The sequence below is a fragment of the Lichenostomus cassidix genome, chromosome 3, assembly GCF_008360975.1.
Source record: "Lichenostomus cassidix isolate B80296 chromosome 3, HeHo_3.0, whole genome shotgun sequence".
NCBI lineage: Eukaryota > Metazoa > Chordata > Aves > Passeriformes > Meliphagidae > Lichenostomus > Lichenostomus cassidix.
In genome coordinates this window covers 97,818,568-97,838,663 of record NC_139483.1, presented here as the reverse complement: position 1 = coordinate 97,838,663, position 20,096 = coordinate 97,818,568, and the positions used below count along the sequence as shown (strand labels likewise).

Here is a 20,096-nt window from a genome sequence, read left to right as displayed (position 1 = left end):
GTAGCCCTCAGTGAAGGCATCAAATATTCTGAAAAAGGCTCTCTGGCTTACCTGGGAAAGCATCCTCTGGTACCTGCAGAGACTGAGCAGGAGGCACCTTTGGAGGATGGCAGGTAGGATGCTGTGAGCATGGCACCAGACCACATCCCTGGCACAAGGACTCGCACCCCAGTTGTCTTTTTTGCAGCAGCCTTCAGCGAGGCTGAACATTGTGCTCTGCCTGGGAGCTGGGGAGCCACCAGGCAGCCAGCTGGGGTGGGCAGTGGGAAGGGAACCAACTTCCCACAAAGCTGTGCACACTTGGAGGCAAGAGCTCCTAGCACACCAGCTGGGGCATGTTGGTAGGACCAGGGGTAATGGTTTTAAACTGAAAGAGCTCAGATTTAGGTTGAACATATAGAAGAAATTGTTCACTGTGGGGTTTGAGGTACTGAACAGGTTGTGGATGCCCCATTTCTAGTAGTGTTCAAAGTGGATGGGGCTCTGAGCAACTTGGTCTGGTGGAAGATGTCACTGCCCATGGCAGGGGGTGGGACGAGATGATTGTTAAGGTCCCTTCCAACCCAGGCCATTCTATGATTCTGTGATACCTCGGTGGCCCAGAAATAGCTGGATTGGAGAGCAGATGTCCTTGCATTGTTGGGAGGAGTTGGGTGGGCCCTCTGAAGCAATGGCTCTCTAACCCTCCTGAAAAAAAAACCAGTTTTGAACAATAGCACTTCATTTTTTGACAGGAACAGTCATTTTTAGAACTCTTAATGCCACTGAGCTGTGGCAGGAACACAGTTTCTCTGCAGAATGTCAAGAGTCCATTCACCAGCTCTCCCAGAGCTTGTGTTAGTTTTCAGCAGCTCTCAAAGACCTACTGGGATGAACAGAATCTGCCTGTGGATGGTGAAAAAACACAGTGGCCCCAGCACCATGGGGACTATGGGACTCTATATTCTTTTCTAATCACTGTAGTGGTTTTGATTTTCTTTGAATTTGTATTTCATTCTTTCAGCTAAGACAGTCCTTCTGTCAAGATCCCCAGAGTCTCTGGCACATGTATGGAGGTATTTCAATGAGCTCAGTCACAGCTCCCCCTTCATGAGGGCAGGGCCAGTGGATTGCTGCCTTTTTGGGTGGTCTCCAAGGACACAGCAAACCAGAGAGAAGCCACACTGCTGTCAGACCATGCTGTGACAGGAGCAGGCAGGGACCAGGGCTCTGCCTCCTCCCAGGTCATTCTGCATGTGCCCTGCCTGCCCTCACAGAGCTTCTCTCTCTGAACCTGTGTTGGGAGACGAGCCCAGGTAACAGCTCTACAGCCTATTTCAGGCTCTCCTAAAGGAAAGCTTAAGTATTAAAAATAACAGAAATTTACTAAGTAAAAAGAACACCTAAGTGGAACATATTGTAAGGTTGCAAAAAATCTGTCTCGACTGAACACAGCAAAGCACTGAGCTGTTTTATGAAATGACCTTCTAAAATAACCAAGAGACAAGTACATTTCTGTACCTGGAACAAAGGTGTGGTGGGTTTCATGGATAACCTTTTTAGCATCACCAACAGGAAAAGAGGAGCTGCAGGAACACAGGAAGGTCCAGAAAGGAGGAATGTTGCTGGGACAGTCACTGCACCAGGGAAGAGGTGCAAGAAGTTTGGGGATGCAAGGAGGGACCTCAAACGGTGGCATGGTCTTGCAGGCTTCGTCTGTGCCATGGAACAATGTGTATTTAGCACTGAGCTCAGACCACAGAGCCAGCCAGCACAAACAGCTCACAACCTTCTGTCTTATACCATGCAGAACATGATCGTGGTACCTAACCAGGTTCCCAGTCTGCCCAAGAATTGATGGGGACTCTGCTCCTCCCCCAGCAGCACACCAAAAAGAGACAGTGGCAGTGGGGCTGGTACCTAGAGAGGCACAATTACAGTTTAATTACCTGGTGTCAATGTAACTCTGCTTTTGGTCCATCCTTTGCTCAGGGAAAATAGGACATTAGATCATTTGTAGATAAATAATAGTACGGAAGCAGTAGCCGTGCCCACAACTAACTTCAAGAGAAACTTCTTGAATTAATGGCTTTTTAAAAAAAGGACAATTGCACTATAGAGATCACTTTGCCACATCTCAGGGAGTGACTGCTGATATCCTACCAGCTGAATTACAAGTTCATTTTCTTTTAATGGTATTTCTCTATAACCACCATCAAATCACAACTGCTTGAAGGACAGAAAGTTATTCAGCTTGTTAGTACTTCCTAAAACAGTTTTCTGGAATTAAGCAGGGTTCTGGAAAGTCTCTTATTCATTATTTTAGAAACTACCCCTCCTGTTCAATACCCACAGCATGACAGGATAGCTGACACTGGCTTTTGAGCTGACACTTTTAATCTCCACTAATAAACCAGCAACAGGCCAGTGTTCTAACCAAATCACTACATTATTCATCTAACAAAGACAAATACAACATGCTGCATTTTGTGCAAGTCCAAAAGGAGCAAGAGAGCCTTGCTGAAACAGAGCTTCTGCCCAGCAAGGTGCAGGCCTGGAGCTGCACCACAAGAACCTCATGGAGCTCCCCACCACATTTGCCAGGGAGGTGTGGCACCAGCTGCCTGGCACACACCACATCCACACCACATCCACAGCAGGATTCCCCCTCACCCTACTCTGGACACAGGACATGGCAGTTATTTGCCCAGGGTGAAGTGGGTTAATCTGGGCAGTGATAACCAACAGAAGTCAATCTGAACTTGAGAGATGCTACAAGGGAGGCAATTAAACCTAAGGTATTCTTGCCATTTAGGACAAAATCCCCTACAAAAGGCTATGTTCCAGCTTCCTCAAGTTTTCTGCATGTTTGAGATGTGTCCATGGCCTTCTGCACACATCACGACATAAAAGTCATCAATATCCTTTTCCTACACCTGAGGACTGAAGCAGAAAATGAGGAAGGCTGCATTTGACAGAGAAAGAAAATGGCTCAGTGCTAACATACTCCAGGGAAGGGAACCCCAGGAAAGTCTGGACTGCAAGATGTGGCTGAGGCTCTGCAGCTTCCTCCTGGACTGTCTCACCATTTCCTCAGCCTGCAGGTTGCTGGGTTTTGAGTCATGATTTACTCTTCCTGCACACATGGAAGTAGTTTGCCTTCTCACAGCCAGAGCCTGCCTGCCTCAAGCTGCCTTGCCAGACTTGAATGGAAGGTAAACAGGCAGATGGGCTCACAGATTAAACTTCAAAACCAGTCAGATTTATCCCTGCAGATGAACTCAAGCCAGAGGCAACCCTGAGGCAGGACTCAGCTCATGAGATGACAGATGAAGGATGTTGAGTACAGCTTTCACAGCTGGAGAGTTAGCCAGAGCTGTGGCCTCAGCTAGAGGAGCACACCAAGTGTGCAACCACCCAGCAGCACAGGCCACCTCTGCAGCATCAGAAGGGATCCACTGTTCCAGTGTCCAGACTTCAGGAGGATCAATGCTCACTTGGTTTGCAAGACAACTCAAGCTGCTGCTCAGCCCAAGGTTTAGCTGTACAACCACGCAGGTTGGTGTGTCTAACAAGCAATGCCACTCTGACTGCAAAATGTAGCATTAAGCCAATAGACATGTTTGAGCACAAATGCATTGTCCTTTAGAAAATTATTTATTTTCATGGCTTTAGAATGGCTTCAAGACAGAAAGACTTGCCAACAACGCTTGTGCAGCAAAGAGGTAGTTGGGAAGGCTTCCTTGTGTGCAGGCTGTTTTCTCTCACAGGATGAAGCTGTTGCAGACTCTAGACCTGTTAGGGATGTGTACTGAGGGCACCTCCTAGCTGCAAGGAACAGCTCAGACCACATCTGCGTTCTAAGGAAAAGCAGAAAGGTGAGCACAGACTGTGAAATCCACTGCCATGTTTCATATAAACAAAGCCAAGGAAACAAAATAAAAATCAGCAAAAAAACCCCCAAGTATTCTTAGGGATATAATTGGATGCTCAGAAAAATCTTCCTTGAAAAACAGTAGGGACAGGTAGGACATCTTCCCCTGGGAGACAAAACCCTTGTAGCAACTTGCAGAGCCCAGGGGCTGAAGAGTTTGTGCTATTCTGCCAGAGCATTAATCCTGCACCTAAGCTTTCCCTTCCAGTTGTTCTCCTGAGGGGGAAGAATCATCCATGAGATCCTCTTCACCTTCCCAACACCTGCAACCTTGCACCTTCTTTTCACCTTCCCAACACTTCCAATAACAATGTGCTCTTCTCAAAACCTTGAGTAACTGCTCCCAGGTTGCTCTCTGAGGTCTCTGCCAGTAGAGACTGAGCCACCTTGCAGTGAAAGGCTGTCACAAAAAAATGGAATCACTACACCTTCTCCCTTCCTGCTGGAGAAAAACATTGCTGCAGTTAAAGAACTGGTCAGAGGGTAACAGCATAAAAATTTAGGTAGTTGCTGCTGCTGTCACCATTGCTGGACACCTCCTTCCCAGCTGAGACTGGGAGGTAACACCCAGCCTGCCACAGCCACTTCCCCACCAGAGCAGGAAGAACTGGGGCTAACACAGCCAACTTTTGAATTAAATTCTCATCTCTGCCTTATTTCCAGCATTCACTCCATGCATGGCTTGCGACACTCGCAGGGCAGCACCCAGCACATCCCTTCTGATGACAGCTGCTGGAGGCCAGGTGGGAAGTGGTGCAGACCTTGGAACTCTTGTTCCCAGAGCACAGAGAAACCCCAAGCCCTGGTGGAGGTGTGCACCTTCTACCAAATACATGAGATGGGTGGTGTAAAATTATAAACAAGTGAGATCCAAAAAATCCGCCTTTACAGATAAATGAACTAGCAAGCCCCAAACTCTTACACTGGCCTAGACGTTAATCCAGAAGGATTTACATAGTTCTGGAGTGGACACCTACGAAACCTGAAAATTCATTATTTTTTTAAGATTTAAAACCAGTCACGTTACATACATTTTATTTAATAAAAGTTAAAAACACGTACAAAAATGCAGTTCCATTTCCTTAAAATATAGGCTCAAAATAAAAAGACTGAACAATAGAGTTCAGGCAGTAAAGTGCAAAGACAGCAGCTATGCCAGTCATGCTTAATCCATAAATAACCCTTACACAGCAGGAAGGAACAGACAGAGCAGACACAGCCACACTGCAGCACAGCTATTCATGCACATCCACAAGAGAATGATCCACACATCCCAGCACAGGCTGCCAGGAATCGCAGGCCAGGAACACCCAAACAAGGAGGGAGCAGTTGCTTGTCCACATCATGACACACATACATTACACACTTTTTAAGTCTGTATTCTCCAGTCCATCATTTTCCCCCAGTGATGCAACAAACACGACAGTTTATATAATTATGACACAATTTTCCAAACTGTTTTCTCAGGTGAGCACCATAAATAGTCTGTAAAAAAATTAAGTACTAAATTGGCTACTGAACTGAGACAGGACATGCTTCCCCTGGTTAAAAGCATGCAAAAACAGCATCCAAAAGCCAGGCTTCTTGTTCTAAGGGATTTCTGAGGGGGGGAAAAAAAACCCAACCAAAAAAAGACTAGCAACATCTCTGTTCACCACAGAAACTTGGAAAACTGGGTAGCAACAAAGAACAGCAACACCACAAGGATCCACTTCACCAGGAAAAGAGGTTCCTACTGAGCCCTTTGGAGAGTCCAAAGCAAGGTCCACACACACATTCACTGGCACGTACACTGGGTCAGTGGGATTACACCACATGTCAGTGAACAGGGTGTGCACCTTTGAAAGGTCAGGCACAAAAACTTGAGTACACTTAGCACAATACTTCAATTTAGTGCAGTTTGAAAATTTACTAGTTAATTATAACTATAGACTTTAGTGTAAAAAATAATGATATAATCTGCTTTAACTGAAACAGGTCTCTGCCGATTTCAGGGGACTGCCAGCTGAAATCAGCAAGTCAGCACTTACACAGATGAGATCCATGCTTTGCCCACACTGGGAGCAAGACCAGGATTTCAGAACAAAGCAGTGCAAGAGACAGTGCATTCCTATTTATCCACATTTGATGCATACAGGAAAAACAATCCTCCTCGGTGCTCCACTAAGCTTCAGTGAAGTGGCTGAAGGGAGTCCAGAAGGAATAAGCACTCGAGAAATATTCAGTGGGAGAGCTGTCTCCCAGCAAAACACCTGGTGCTTTGCTCTACTGTCAGCTCTGCTACAGTACATGCACACTCCTTCCAGCCCACGGGAATGGAGCAGTCCGATCGTGCTACGGGCATTTTGTTATTCATACCATGCCATTACAACACAGCACTCCTGCAGCCATTGGTTCCATTTCTTAACCATCATTACACCTTGTGTAAAAGAAAATCCATTCAACAGGGAGAGTGTATTGTTTAATAGAAAAGGGTGATTTTATACAAAGTATTGTGGAGAAGTATAAGGCCACATGAAGAGCATCATCAAGTTGACATGGTGGCTATTTCTTAACTCAAGACAATTAGTACTTCCTCTGGTGCATTGATACAGGTAAAAGAAAGCCTTGAACAATTTCCTATAAGGTGCACAAGCATCCACAATACAAAAAACCCCTTTAATTTTCTATTTCTCCTGTACTAAAAGAAAAAAATATAGAGACCCACTAATTTTTCATGGCCTATCTTGCCATTTTTGCATTTTTCAGTTTGTGATATGTTGGTTTAGTAGGACCAAAACTAAAGCATAATTTTTAGTGTTAAAATTTCTAAACAGTGTTTGTGCTTCTGCCTCCATCAGAGCAGCCTGGCCCCTCCAAACCTTGCTCTAGTGGAGTGTGGACTTGGGAATGCTTCTACCAACAGCCACATCAGCTTCCACTGATGTGGAAAGGGTATGAATTCATAAAATGTTGACGATTTCAACACTTGTATTCTCAAAGAAAGCCATTCTGGTTTGGTTTGTTTTAAAAATGAATGACTCACTTTGATCTCCAGTGTCAACTGCATAAGGAGAGTGTTTGAGCACTATCCCATTGCAGGTTCAGGATTTGCAAGTGTGAAAACACCAACCAGTATTAGTTACCAAATACTAAGTGTTTACAAAACATTCTGAATGCAATTGTTTAGGTTTACTGAAAAAGAGTTTCCAAAAACTCTGGGTCTCATCCAGCACAGCCTTACTAATGCAAGTAATCTGCCTACATAACAAGACCAAAATGAACAAATACAAAATATATTTGGTATAGAAAATAGTAGTATAAAAATTAAAAATCACCCTGTTTTACTGTCCATCAAAATATTAACAGCAAGCATTACAAGTAACTTTTTTTAACCTATTGCCAAAATCATTTCCAAAGAGTTCTACTTTCCTGAAGTGCTGGTGATTGCAATTGCCCAAGTACTTAAAAAAACAAATGGTGAAGGGATGAAGAAATACGATAGATTTCTCACATAGCACTATCAGCAGAGGACCTAAACTGCAAGAAACTGAAGTATGCACAAACACGGGGAAAACAAAACCCTTTGCCCATTCTGTTGTTGCCATGGGAGCTCTTCCTGATCTTCAGAAAGTTTGCAGAGAAGGTGCTTCTTCACTCTAGCCCTGGCAGACAGGTGATGGCACGGGGATGAGCATACCCAGGGCGCTGCTGCTCTTGGGTTTCTCTGCTGTGGCAATTCTGCTGAGTTTGCCAACCTCAGTCTGCCAGCTGGGGGTCTTCTTGGTGGTCATGTGGCGGCGGGTGTGCTTCGTCAGGTGATCGCTGCGCATGAAGCGGCGCTCGCACACAGGACACGCAAACTTCTTCTCCCCCGTGTGCGTCCTGCGGTGCCGTGACAGTTCATCCGAGCGGGCAAACTTCTTGTCACAGCCGTCCCAGTTGCAGCTGAAAGGTTTTTCTCCTGCAGGACATAAAGGAAGTGTATGTTACTTTTGAGAAGCTGTGTTGCAGTTTTATCAAAGAACTAACTTAAAACCCGCCTTGCAAAAACCAGTGAGTTCCACAGAACTGCTCATCTGTGCAGTCAACATAAGCTTAACCTCAAGTTCTATTCCAGAGAAAAAATAATAGGTATCGTTTCTACTTATTCCCTTGTATCTCCTAAAGTGTTCTTTCATCAAGGCAGGCTTTTCAGCTGTCCAAAATCCCAGTTTAAAGAAATAGATCCTTCATAAAGCTGCCTAATCCACTGACTGAACTAGAAGGAAGCCCTTGCCCCCATCCTTGTGTGTCCACATCTCTGTGGCTGCAGCATGTCATCCACAAATACTGTGGGCAAACAGGAAGACTGGAATGGAGCCTCGGGGTCCTGCTGCCCCAGTGGTCCAATCCCACACACAAACACACCCCAGCAAGCACTCCAGAGGCACTGCCTGTCCTGCCAATCCCCACAGACCAGGAATGGCAACAGTCAGCAAGGCTGACCCCAGCAGCTGCTGCTCATCCTGGGGCACTGCTGAACATCCATCCCACCTGTCTTGAACAACCGCAACTGCAATTACTGCCTGCAACTCCCACAGAGCTCCAGATAAACATCTACCATGTGGCCCAAATTTATGGGGCCACTTTGGAGCAGAAGAGAAAGGCCCCCCAGAAAGGAAGCCCCACAGGAGTGTTACTTAAGGTGTTGAAAATAAAGTCTATGTCTGCTGGATGTGATACCATCTAGCTAGTTGGCGTGCAGGGCAAAGGTGGAAAAAGAAAGCTGAACTACTCTTCCTCCTGGATCCTGTAATGTGAACTGGCTAGTGAAGGGTCAGTGTGTTCCAGCTCCCATTGATGTCTTAGTTTCAATCACGATACAGGAACACACACAGGCTCCCCATGAATCAGCAGCCACGTGCACAAAGCAAGGCACTTGCTGATAGTCTGCTAATCCTGGAGCATCAGGTTTAATTCAGCAGCCTCTCAAGCCAGAGGCAGAAGCATTATTCTACCTCTGAACTATGGTTTACAAGAATTATTAGCTTCATGTAGAGGTTAAGCCCTTTCCCCAAAGGAACTGTAAAGACAAGCTGGCAAAGTAATGCAAATCCCATCACACAAGCTGGCATCCAATAAACCAGTGACTGTGGGATAACAGCAGGTAGGGGAAAAAAGTCAAGGCAAACCAAAAATAGAACTATTCTGTACCAATCTTCAACTATGCCTATCCTTCAATATCAAAAATAATCCCTGAGAACTCAAAGTTAGTTTTAATTTAAGAAGATCCTGGAACCAGAAAAAGGGTAAGTGAAACACATGTATACTGTTTCCACACTGACCAAGTCAGTTCGTAATAATTAGTTAATTTTCATTTACCTCTAAAATTCCCTTTCTGTAACTAAATAAATTCTTATATTCCTATATCAGCTCTACTTCCTAACACAGCCGCCCAAAATCTCAATGCATTCCCATTTAGCCTAAAGAAAACTCTGGGGGAAATGAAAAAAAAAAGCAGTTTGAGTTTCTCTTTTCTTTTACTCATGTAACAATTAAGACCAACTACCTGTACCACGCTTTGCTTACACCAGACCTCTCCATGCCCCAAAACAAGGGACTTGCACAGTTCATTTCAATCTAGTCCAGATGGCAAGATTGCACTCAGATCTAAACATGCACACAGACAGCAAAGCTTCACTCCAACTAAAGCCTATGAAACTCAACACTACAGGGTCAGCTGAGGACTCAGAACAAAGTATGTCTTGTTTTGCTTGTCCATGGTGATATGAACATTCCTTCCATCCCTGAGAGGAGCAGAAGCTTCCCTGTCACCTGCCTCTTCTCTTTCCCAGCCCCCTCCCACAAAAACCACACATTTCAGCACCCCAACACAAGCCAATGCCAGAGCCCTCTCGTACACACCAGTGTGGGTGCGGAGGTGGGCTTTGAGATGGGAACTTTTGAAATAGGTTTTCTTGCACCCAGGGAAGTCACAAACGTAATTCCTCCGCCTGGAGAAGTCCATCTGGGGGGCGCAGGTCTGACCGGAAGCGATGAACACAGGAGCAGGGGCAAGGGGCAGTAACTTGGTGCTGCCCACAGTCACCACGGTCTGCGGGCACTGCGGTGTCTGTGTGACAGCGGGCTGCGGGAGAACCAACATGACAGTCCCCTGAGGCACAGAAGGTCCCATGAGCACAGGCTGGGAGAGCGGGGCTGTCTGCGGTAAAATGGGTTTCACGGGAGTCGAGAGTGCTGGAGTTGAAGGCTTGACATAGGCATTGATCATGCTGCTTTGTCCATTTAAAGGGATCATTTGACAGAGAACCTGGGGGCTTGAAACAGGGGCAGGTGTCACTGGGGTAGCTCTTTTTGGCAAGTCATTCTCACAATTCTTTGGTAAGTGGCTCTGTGGCGAAACAGGCCGGACTGGTAGTTGCCCTTTATTGGTCACAATATCACTGGAGTCATGTGCATAAGGCTGATGTACTGGAGAGGTTTTGTTCATTAAATCATCCGCAGCACACGTGTCCTGTGGCAGTCTGGAATGTTTTCGGTCATCCACTCCACACCAGTCTCTGGAAGTGCTGTAGCCTGAAGTGCCCTTTGTTTTCTCTTGCACAGCAGGAATGTGATGGTAAGCAGAACTATCACCTGTGTGGCGTATGACACTTGTTGCCAAGGCCCTGCAAGGCTGAGGGGAGGAGGATTCAGAGATCACTGGCTTCTGACTGCACTGTCGCCCCACGCTGAGAACAGATGGCTTAGTTATGGGAGAGGCACCGGTCACTGAGGTGACTGAGCAGGCAGCTGTGTTTGCCATGACAGTCCTTGGTTTGGAGTAAGTGACTTGTGAGGAGAGGAGAGTAGCTGCTGACATCTCAACAAAGTCAGGGCTGTGCGGAGGAGTCATGCACTGCGAAAGAAAACCACACCAGTGTAGATCAGTGTCATTCCATAGCACAGTTTTCCCCCATCTTTACTCTGAAAACTAAATTACATCCCCTCCCCAGCATCTCAGAATTTGCCTCCTAGGACAAACTGATTAAAGTATACTGCTGTGGTTTAATCCCAGATGGCAACCAAGTCCCATGAAACCACTCACTCACTCATCCTCCATCCCCAGTGGGTTGGGAAGGAGAATCAGAAAAAGGCAAAACCTATGGGTTGAGATAAGAACAAGTTAATAATTCACATAAAGGACAGTACAATAATAAAAATACTAATTGCAACGAAAAGGAGATAATAAAAAGAGAGAGAAATAAAGCCCAAGAGAAAGAATGATGCAGAGTACAACTGCTCACCACCCACCTGGCATTTCCCAAGCTGTGAGCAGCCCCTTCTGGCCAACTCCCCCCAGCTTATGCACTGAACATGATGCTCCATTGTATGGAACATCCCTTTGGCCAATTTGGTCAGTAGTGTCCTAGCCATATTCTCTCATGGCTTCTCCTCCTCACTGGCAGAGCAGGAGACACTGGGAAGTCCTTCACTTAATTGTTGCTAAGCAGTGCTTACCTAAAACATCAGTGTGTTACCAACATTATTCTCGTCTCAAATCCCAAACAGCACTGCACCAGCTACTAGGATGAAAACTAACTCTATCCCAGCTGAAAACAGGACAATATCCACCCCATATTCTATGCCATTTACATCATGCCCACACTTTTCAATACATCGCAATTAACCACCATCACTTTTCTTCTCTTTTGATACAGTTATCATTCGCTAGTCTATGAGCCATCCCTCTAACACATCTGTTGAGTTCATTTATGAATCACTTAGGGCTCCATCTCATAGCAGTCCTTCAGGGCAGGAGAGATGGTGTGTAGGTTGGACTGCTGCCTGCTGAAGTCAGTTCTCATTGATGTGCTTGTCCAGTTTCACTGAAGTTTGTTTTCATTAATCTGGGTGATTCCTACTGTAACACCCCTGATGTTGCATGTAGCCACCTCAGCAGTGACATGAGTGCTACAAGGCAATTAACATCATACAACCCAAATCACTGGCTATTCTCACACAGAACCAGATCCTCCAGAAGCAAACTTTGGACTTCCCTATCCTCCCACATTACCCACCAAATGCACCCAGGTCCTTCAGCAAAAGCAATCCCATGGATGGGTTTGTCATTGCCTGACATAAGAAAAACTCAGATTGTTTTCCCCAGAATCTTTTTTTATGTGCACTACAGGGACTTTATCCACTTCTACAATACATAAAAGTTTTGCTTCAGCACAGCTGGCCCAGCTGGCCGATCCTCTAGTGCTGACTGCCCAGGTGGCCTTTGCTTAATGTGCATCCCATTGTTTGAAGGTCCTACCACTCATTGCTCTCAGTAAGTCTGTTCTATAATTCCATTTTCTTGGAAACTGGCATATGGTAGAGCATGAGATAAACCCACTCAATACCATGTTCTTCAACCCAGGTATCTATGAGGCTGTTTTGCAAATGAGTCCCCTTGTCTAGCTCAGTTCTTTCTGAGGTGCCATGTTGCCTTAAGACTTGCTTTCCAAGGCCCAGGACAATGTTCCAGGCGGTGGCATGGGGCACGGGATCAGTTTCCAGTTATCTGGTGGTTGCTCCCACCATCGTAAGCACATGGTTCTTGCCTTGGTGGGTTTGTGAGAGTGGGATAGAGTCCATCTGCCAGGTCTCCCCATCTTTATATTTCAACCACTGTCCTCCACACCAAAGAGGCTTTAACTGCTTGGCTTCAATAACTGCAGCGTATGTATCACAATTATGGATAGCCCTGCAATAGTGTCCATGGCAAAGTCCACCCCTCGATCATCACCTCATCTACATGTTGCATTTCTTCTTTGATGGCCTCAGATGTCATGGGCTCACCAAACAATAAATAATTCACTCTTGTGTTGCCAATCCAGATCCATCTGAGCCACTTCAATCTTAGCAGCCTGATCCACCTGTTGGCTGTTTTGATGTTCCTCAGTGGCTCAGCTCTTGGGTACATGAGCATCTACATGATGTACCCTCACAACCAGGGTCTCCACCCAGGCAGCAATATCTTGCCACAAGGCAGCAGCCCAGACGGGTTTACCTCTGCTCTGTTTCCATCACTGCAACCACCACCACAGGGCATTTGCCACCACCTGTGAATCAGTGCAGAGATAAAGCATTGGCTGTTTTTCTTGTTCAGCAGTGTCTAAAGCCAGTTTTTACTTCTGCAAACTGTCTCCATGCACCTTCTCCTTCAGCAGTTTCTGTAATTTGTGGTAGGGTACTCCATACAGCCACTTTCCATCTTCAGTGCTTTCCTACAATACAGCAAGACCTATCAGCAAACAAGGCATATTGTTTCTCATTTTTGGTAACTTATTATACCACAGAGTCTCTTCAGCACACGTGAGATGGCATCCTGGAATCTCTGCCCTCTGACCAGCCTCAGGAGTCTTGGAAGTAATCACAATGACTAGGGTTTCCTATTTGAGCTCCTAGTGTGACCAGCAAGATCCACATACTCCACTCACACACATGATGTGTAGGAGACTCATCCTTTGCACACCCAGCCCAGCACGGGCAGCTGGGGTGCCCAGGGAGCTGTGCCTCAGTACCCATCACTCCTGAAGCAGCTGGAACCTCTTCCTAAGCTGCCACTATCTCTTCTACAGCTGGAGTACAGCAGCCTTCAGATCCTCTGTACCCCTGACTGCAAAACCCTAGAGGCTCAAGTCTTCCCTGGTGCTTTCTGACAGAGATTCCAGGTAGGGCCATTCTCCTTGGCTGCAGTGTGGAGCACATTTTTTGTATCTTGTCCTGCCTGGACTGGCTCAAGGGCAGGGACAGAGTTAATTTTCTGCATTAATTATCTCCTGTTTAATTTGTTCAAAGGCTTGTTGTTGTTCAGGGCCCCATTTGAAATCATTCTTGTTCTGGGTCACTTGACAGAGAGGGATGATAATCAGACTGTAATTTGGAATGTGCGTTCTCCAAAAACTGACAATGCCTAAGAAAGCTCATGTTTTTCTTACTAGTTGGTGGAAACACAGCTGTTATTTTGCTAATCAAATCCATTGGGATCTGATGACATCCACCTTGCTATTTTATTCTTAAAAACTGGATCTACTGTGCAGGTTTTCTGGACCTTGCTTTGTTTTATGGCAGCTTTCAGAGGAATTTGGACTATTTTCTTCCTTTCTCAAAAACTTCTGCTGCTGTATTGCCCACAATGGTATCATCAATATATTGCAGGTATTCCAGGGCTGGATCAGTCCATGGCAAATGTTTCAAATTTCTGCCACGGGGGTTGTGCATGCTGACTTCATCTGGATCTGTGGGTGACTGTGCCTTGCTGATGTCATAATAAATCACCTCCAGTACAGCCAATTCCCTCAGGTACCAGGTATCTCTTCCCACAGTGGCCCACCTCTCTGGGTGACAATCTCTTTCCTGAAGGGACACCTTCCCTTCACACTTGACAGGAATTGCCTCCAGAGGCTGAAGACTTGTCTCATTTTTCCAATCGCCTTGTCAATGCTCTCTTTCCTAGGAAGTCATCCCAACTGCTTGGCTTCTCTACCTCCTAGTTCCAGGCTACTGGCCCCATTGGAGCAGCCAGGTGATAATGTGCACACCTGCACAGCAGCTGAAACCTCTTCACATATCCCACAGCTCCCTCAGGGATAGGGTTCAAGTGGTTACCTCTTGTTCTGCCTCTTCCTCCAATTTTTGTGATGGCCCTACTTCATCCTCATTTATTAAACAAGCTTTCATGTCCATTTCTTCTTGTGTACAAGGACAAGTTCATCCTCTGGCTCAGCTGCATCACCCACTGCTGGGCTCTGAGCAGTCACAGTGCATGATGCCAGGGTCTGAGCAGCCACAGTTGCTCAACCATAAACAAGACCTGAACCACATTCACAGTTCCTGGTCATTCACAGACCACACTGTTTTCAACATCCCAATGATATTCAAAGTTTTCAAAGTTTTCAAAATTCCCATGTCTGGAGGAGAAGGAGAAGATTGTGTTTGTCTTCTAACACAGATTGGCTCTCCGAGGCAAAAAGGTAAAAGGTGTCATTATTAGCAGTTTCTAATAAATGGTTCCCCAAGTACAGAGGTGATCACAGAGATGCTGAGAGTATGAAAACCAGATTAGTTTCAAGGCCACCAGTTCTATGTTTTCATAATCCAGTGTTACGAAGTACAATAAAATGATAACCTTAGCCCAGCCTCAGAGATGATCCCACAACACAAGATGGAACATACACAGCAAATAAACTGTTACATAATACAACTACTCTGATAGCAAGTAATTCGACATTGTGATCAACAACTATTTCATGAATAGAAATTAATCCTGGTAACAAATTTGTTTCAACACGCTCTGGTCAGATCTGTCATGAAGAAGAATCAGAAAGATAAAACTCAAGTGTTGACACAAGAACAAGTTAATAATTGAAATAAAGTATAACAACAATTGCAATTATTATTACAGGGAGATAATGAAGAGAGAATAATAAAACCCAAGAGAAACAAGTGGTGCACTGTACAATTGCTCACCATCCACTGACCAATGCCCAGGTCCTTCCCAAGAGCACTGGTCACCCCAGTTTTTATGCTGGGCATGACACTCTGTGGTATGGAATATCCCTCTGGCCAGTTCAGATCACCTGCCCTGGCCATGCTACCTCCCAGTTTCTTGTACACCTCCTCACTGGCAGAACATGGAAATCTGAAAAGTCCTTGACCTGGGGTAAGCACTGCTCAGCAACAACTAAAATATCTGTGTGTTACCAGGATTATTCTCACAAATCACAAACACATCACTGTGCCAGCTACTACAACAAAAATTGACTCCATCTTCGCCAAAACTAGGACATGTACACTGCCTCATCTCATGGCCATTCTGATTATGCTCAAAAGCATATTAATAAAAGGAAGGACATGAGGCAGTTGTAAACCTGCATAAAACACTGCAAGTATACTCACTGCACTACAAGAGTCTTTTATTCCTTTCTCCTCAGCAATGGGCATAGCTGTAAGAGGCTATAAGCAGAATAAACAGACCAACAACAGATAGCAATGCTGTACCTTGCCATTTCATGCTCCCAGCAAGCCCTAGATCTTTTCTCAGCGATTATCTCATCATCTCATGGCTACTTCAAAGATAAAAGCAAATGAAACTGCTCTCTCCCTTCTTATTCATCCATTCCTCTCTATGCTGTCTTCCTGCATCACCTCTCCTTCCTCCTTTACCACTGAAAGGTTTCTCCTGTCCTGCTCAAGGGACAGTGTCAACACTGAGTAGCAGCAGACAGTATGGCAGCTGCTTGTCAAGCTGCTCTTACCTCACCCTTTTTCCTCTATTATTCCCTTTTTCTGGCAACTGCATACTCGGAGTCAACTAGCTGAAATGGGCCTTAGCCATCTAAAACCTTAATGGTACCAAGCCCTTTTTCCATACCTACTTTTGTTGCAACATAAATTGAAACAAAAGAAAAAAAAAATTGGATGCAACCAACATTAGTCAGCTGGAGTAGACCAATGTCTGGAGAAATAGCAGACTACATGTACAAACACATAGCACAGAAACTAATTAAACTGCCTATTTCATAATGGTAACGTGTACTTTCTTTTATAATGACCAGTGAAGCATAATGTCATCATGGGCCTTTTTTATACAGTGCTTGCAGATACATTGATGCCAAATCACCAAGGCTCACTCTGCCATTCTTACTCAGAGTGCTCCAAGAAACCTACAATTTGACATCCCTGTCAAATCAAATAACCTATCAGCAACAGCATTCACACCTAAATTTAACAAAAGCCCCTACATTTGCCAAACCAGAGACAGCAAAAAACCTAAACTCAACATGCTTACCTCACTACTCTGCACACACACAGAGCACAGGCTGTGACACAGGGACACCTAAGCAAGCCTATCTTTTCCAGCCAAGTTAAAGCATTGCAGGGATGTGACATCCAGGTGCTGGGCAAATTTATTTTGTGTTCATGTTTTTCTTACCAGTGTCGATAGACAGTCCTTTGGTAATTCAGCCGTAGCCTCGGCGTGCATTGTGAAATCCCCAGAATCCGAGAAGGGCGTGAGTGGCCTTATCTTTAATATGTCACCTTTCTGTGATCTTTGACCCCAGGAGCTCATACAAACAAGGGCTTCAACAGCTTCAATGTCGTTCTGCTCCAAGGTGCTGCAGGTAGACCTTTCACTGTCATGACGCTGCCGTTCACGGATGGACTCATAGATGTCCACAATGTCAACCTGAGTGTAATCGGATTACTGGCTATTAGGACAAGTCAGAATACAAAGCTGACACCACCCACACACTGTCTGCTCACTGTGAAGGTCATCTGAAACAGATCCTGTACCCGTGGCAAGATTTTTACCAACTCTCCCCCCAGCAGCTCATCTCCACACCCCCTTCTCTTAAAAAAAATAAAATAAAATAAAAAAAAAAGAAAGAAGTGTGGTTTTCCAGGAAAAGAACAGATGTGTGTGGCTCCCATTTCCAAGGTTACCTTCCTGGATTACACTGCTCTGAATGAACACATCCCATGCTTGCATACAAGCAAAAAGACGAAAATCCTGACTTCCAGCCTTCTTTAGACAAGGCTGTTTAATGGATGCAAAAGACAACTGCTATTCAGCACTAATATCATTCTGGGAACATTCGGAAGATAAATTTCAGCTGCCAGCAAGATGCCAGTATGATCATTGACTTGGAGTACTGCACATCACAGAAGAATTTTAATCTTATTTTTACCAATAGGGAAGCCAGGATGGGGTAAAGGATGGAAGGAAAATAGTCTTCAAAGTGCAGTGGGAACTGTTTGTGCTGTACTTTAGAAAGGTCTGATACTACACAGGTGCTAGTTATCTAAAATCTACTCTAAGTAACATGAAGACAAATGTAATCATACTGATTTGTTTCCAATTGCAAGCATCACAGAATATTTGTGTGTGCATGTGTACGCATGCAAAACACTTCTCTGCAAAAGGATATCCAAACTTCATAAAGGTCTCACAGTGCTTGGCAGTAGCTCCAAAAGCTATGCTGGGCTGATGGTTTGTTACTCACATGCCAGATCAGTTTCAACTAGGCATCCAAACTCTCCCAGTCTTTAGACACACCAACTAACTTGAAGGCTAGGATTCAGTAGCATGGACCAAGCCCCTCGAGCCTATTGCTGTTACACAGAGTGTTCATATACTGCAGCAAAAAGGTTTTAACTCAAAAGGCAACACCACACCATTAGCATGGCCTCAAGCCCTAAAAGGAATTATACTCCTTGGGTGACATCACTTATACTAAGTCAATGAGTTTTGTTACTGAGTTAAGTAATGTGGGATGATCCTTATTCAACAGTGTCACCAAGATGTAAAGCTGTGTGACACTGTCTACACTCCAGGGATGTGCAGGCAAACATGCAGGATGTAATGGACCAAAAAATGTAGGTACTGCATTCACAGAGGACTTTCACCTAAAACATGAGGTACCAGGCATGGAGATGTCATCATTCAGAGGCTGGAAGGGGTAAAAGCAATTAACAGCTTGGAGACTTCTAAGAATTGTCACTGAGAAACAATGAGAAGAAAACGATGTGTGCCTGCAAGCCTGGACCTCAACCGCCTGTCACAGCAGGGCCCGGCCAGGCAAGGCTCTGCACTGAGCAGAGTCTGCCAGTGTTGCCCTAAATGCGCCTGCAAGGCAACCAAGCCAGCGGGTTTATCTCTTCCAACCCTACGCTTCAGAAGAGCAGCCTTCCCTAAAGAAACATGAAAAAAAAAAAAAAGTACCTCGCTTCCTCCCCAAAAAAAGCCCGAAATCAAAAAAAAAGCTCTTTCTGCAGAGGAGCGCTGCAGCCCGGGCTCCCCGGCTGCTGCCAGGGAAATGGCCAACCGCGCCGGGCGCCTGTCCTCACATCACCCCGCCGCCAACTACGTGCGCGGGCTGCAGGCACGGTGGGGACGGGCAGGGAAGCGGGCAGGGCGGGCTGCAGGCACGGTGGGGACGGGCAGGGAAGCGGGCAGGGCGGGCTGCGCGCAGGATGGGGACGGGCAGGGAGGTGAGGACAGGGCGGGTCCCTGGCGGGAAGGATGGGGAACGGGCAGGGAGGATGGCGGGCGGGGAGGGAGATGGAGGCAGTGCGGGTCGCTCCCGGGCAGGATGGGGCGGCGGGAGGAGGTGCGGGCAGTGCCGTGCGGGCAGCGCGGGTCCCACCGCGGGGCAGAGCCTCCGCCCGCCCGGGCCGCGCTCGCCCCCGCCCGCTCCCCGCCCCACGGCGGCTGCCCCCGGCCGGGCGGTGCCGCCGAGGGGAGGATGGCGCGCAGCGAAGGAGGAGGAGGGGACGGAGGGCAGCGCCCACCCCGCCGCCGTCCCGACACGGTCGCTGCGGGAGGGCCGCCCCCCCTCCCTGCAGGTGAGCGGAGCTACAGCCGCCTCTGAGGGCTCTGCCCTGGCACAGCCCGGCTCCGCCGCCCGACCGAGCCGCTCCCCGCCGGGCGAGTAGCGGTCCCTGCCGAGGCGGTGACGGTCCCCGCACTCTGCCCGCCACCGAGCACGTGCCCGGGCTGTACTGGCGCTGACTACCCTCGCCGTCCCCTCTTCCTTTTTCTCCCTCCCTCCGCCCGCCCGGTGCTCACCGTGGGCGCATCTCCCATGTCCGAGCAGGGCGAGCCGTGCATGGCGCGGCTGAGGTGGGCAGCGTTCGCGGCGGTGCGCCCGGGGAGCGGCAGCGGCGGGAGCGGCGCGCACACAGCGGCGGGAGCGGCACCGGCGGCGCCGCCTCCTCCCGCCCCGCCCGTCGGGAGCGGCACGGCCGCGCGCCGGGGAGCGCTCCGAGCGCGGCCTGCGCCAAACAGCGCGGGGGGGACGGAGCCGGCCAATCGGCGCCCGCCGCGGCCCGCGCCCGGCCAATCGGCGGCGGCGGGCGGCGTGATCGCGGCGTGCCGGCGGGAAGGGCGGCGCGTGGGCACGGCCGGCGGGAAGGCGGGGAGGGGGCGGGGCCGGCAGGGGCGGGGGAGCGCGCGCTGGAAACTGGGGGAAAGGTCGGGGGCGGGGCGGCGGCCGGGAATGCCCGCGCGCGGGGGGGCGGGGCCTCCGCGGCTCCCCTCCCCCCCGCCGTGCGTGCGGCGCGGCACGAGTGCTCCCGCCAACGGCCAGTGCCCGCGTGCTCGGGGCAGCGCCCTGTTCCCGCGGCTGCCGGTACCCAGTCTGCCCGAATCGGGGCAGCGCCCTGT

General features: G+C 47.6%; 1 protein-coding gene across 1 annotated transcript; it reads right to left on the bottom strand.

The window, feature by feature from the left end:
* Positions 1-4,931: 4,931 nt before the first annotated feature.
* On the bottom strand, positions 4,932-19,690 carry KLF11 (KLF transcription factor 11). The gene is made up of 4 exons (XM_085056843.1): positions 19,500-19,690; positions 16,863-17,117; positions 9,800-10,793; positions 4,932-7,856 (listed from the first exon to the last, which is right to left on the bottom strand). The coding sequence occupies exons 1-4, from the start codon at positions 19,539-19,541 to the stop codon at positions 7,552-7,554; spliced, it is 1,596 nt and encodes a 531-aa protein (XP_084912969.1). The 5' UTR covers positions 19,542-19,690; the 3' UTR covers positions 4,932-7,551.
* Between the last annotated feature and the right edge of the window lie 406 nt (positions 19,691-20,096).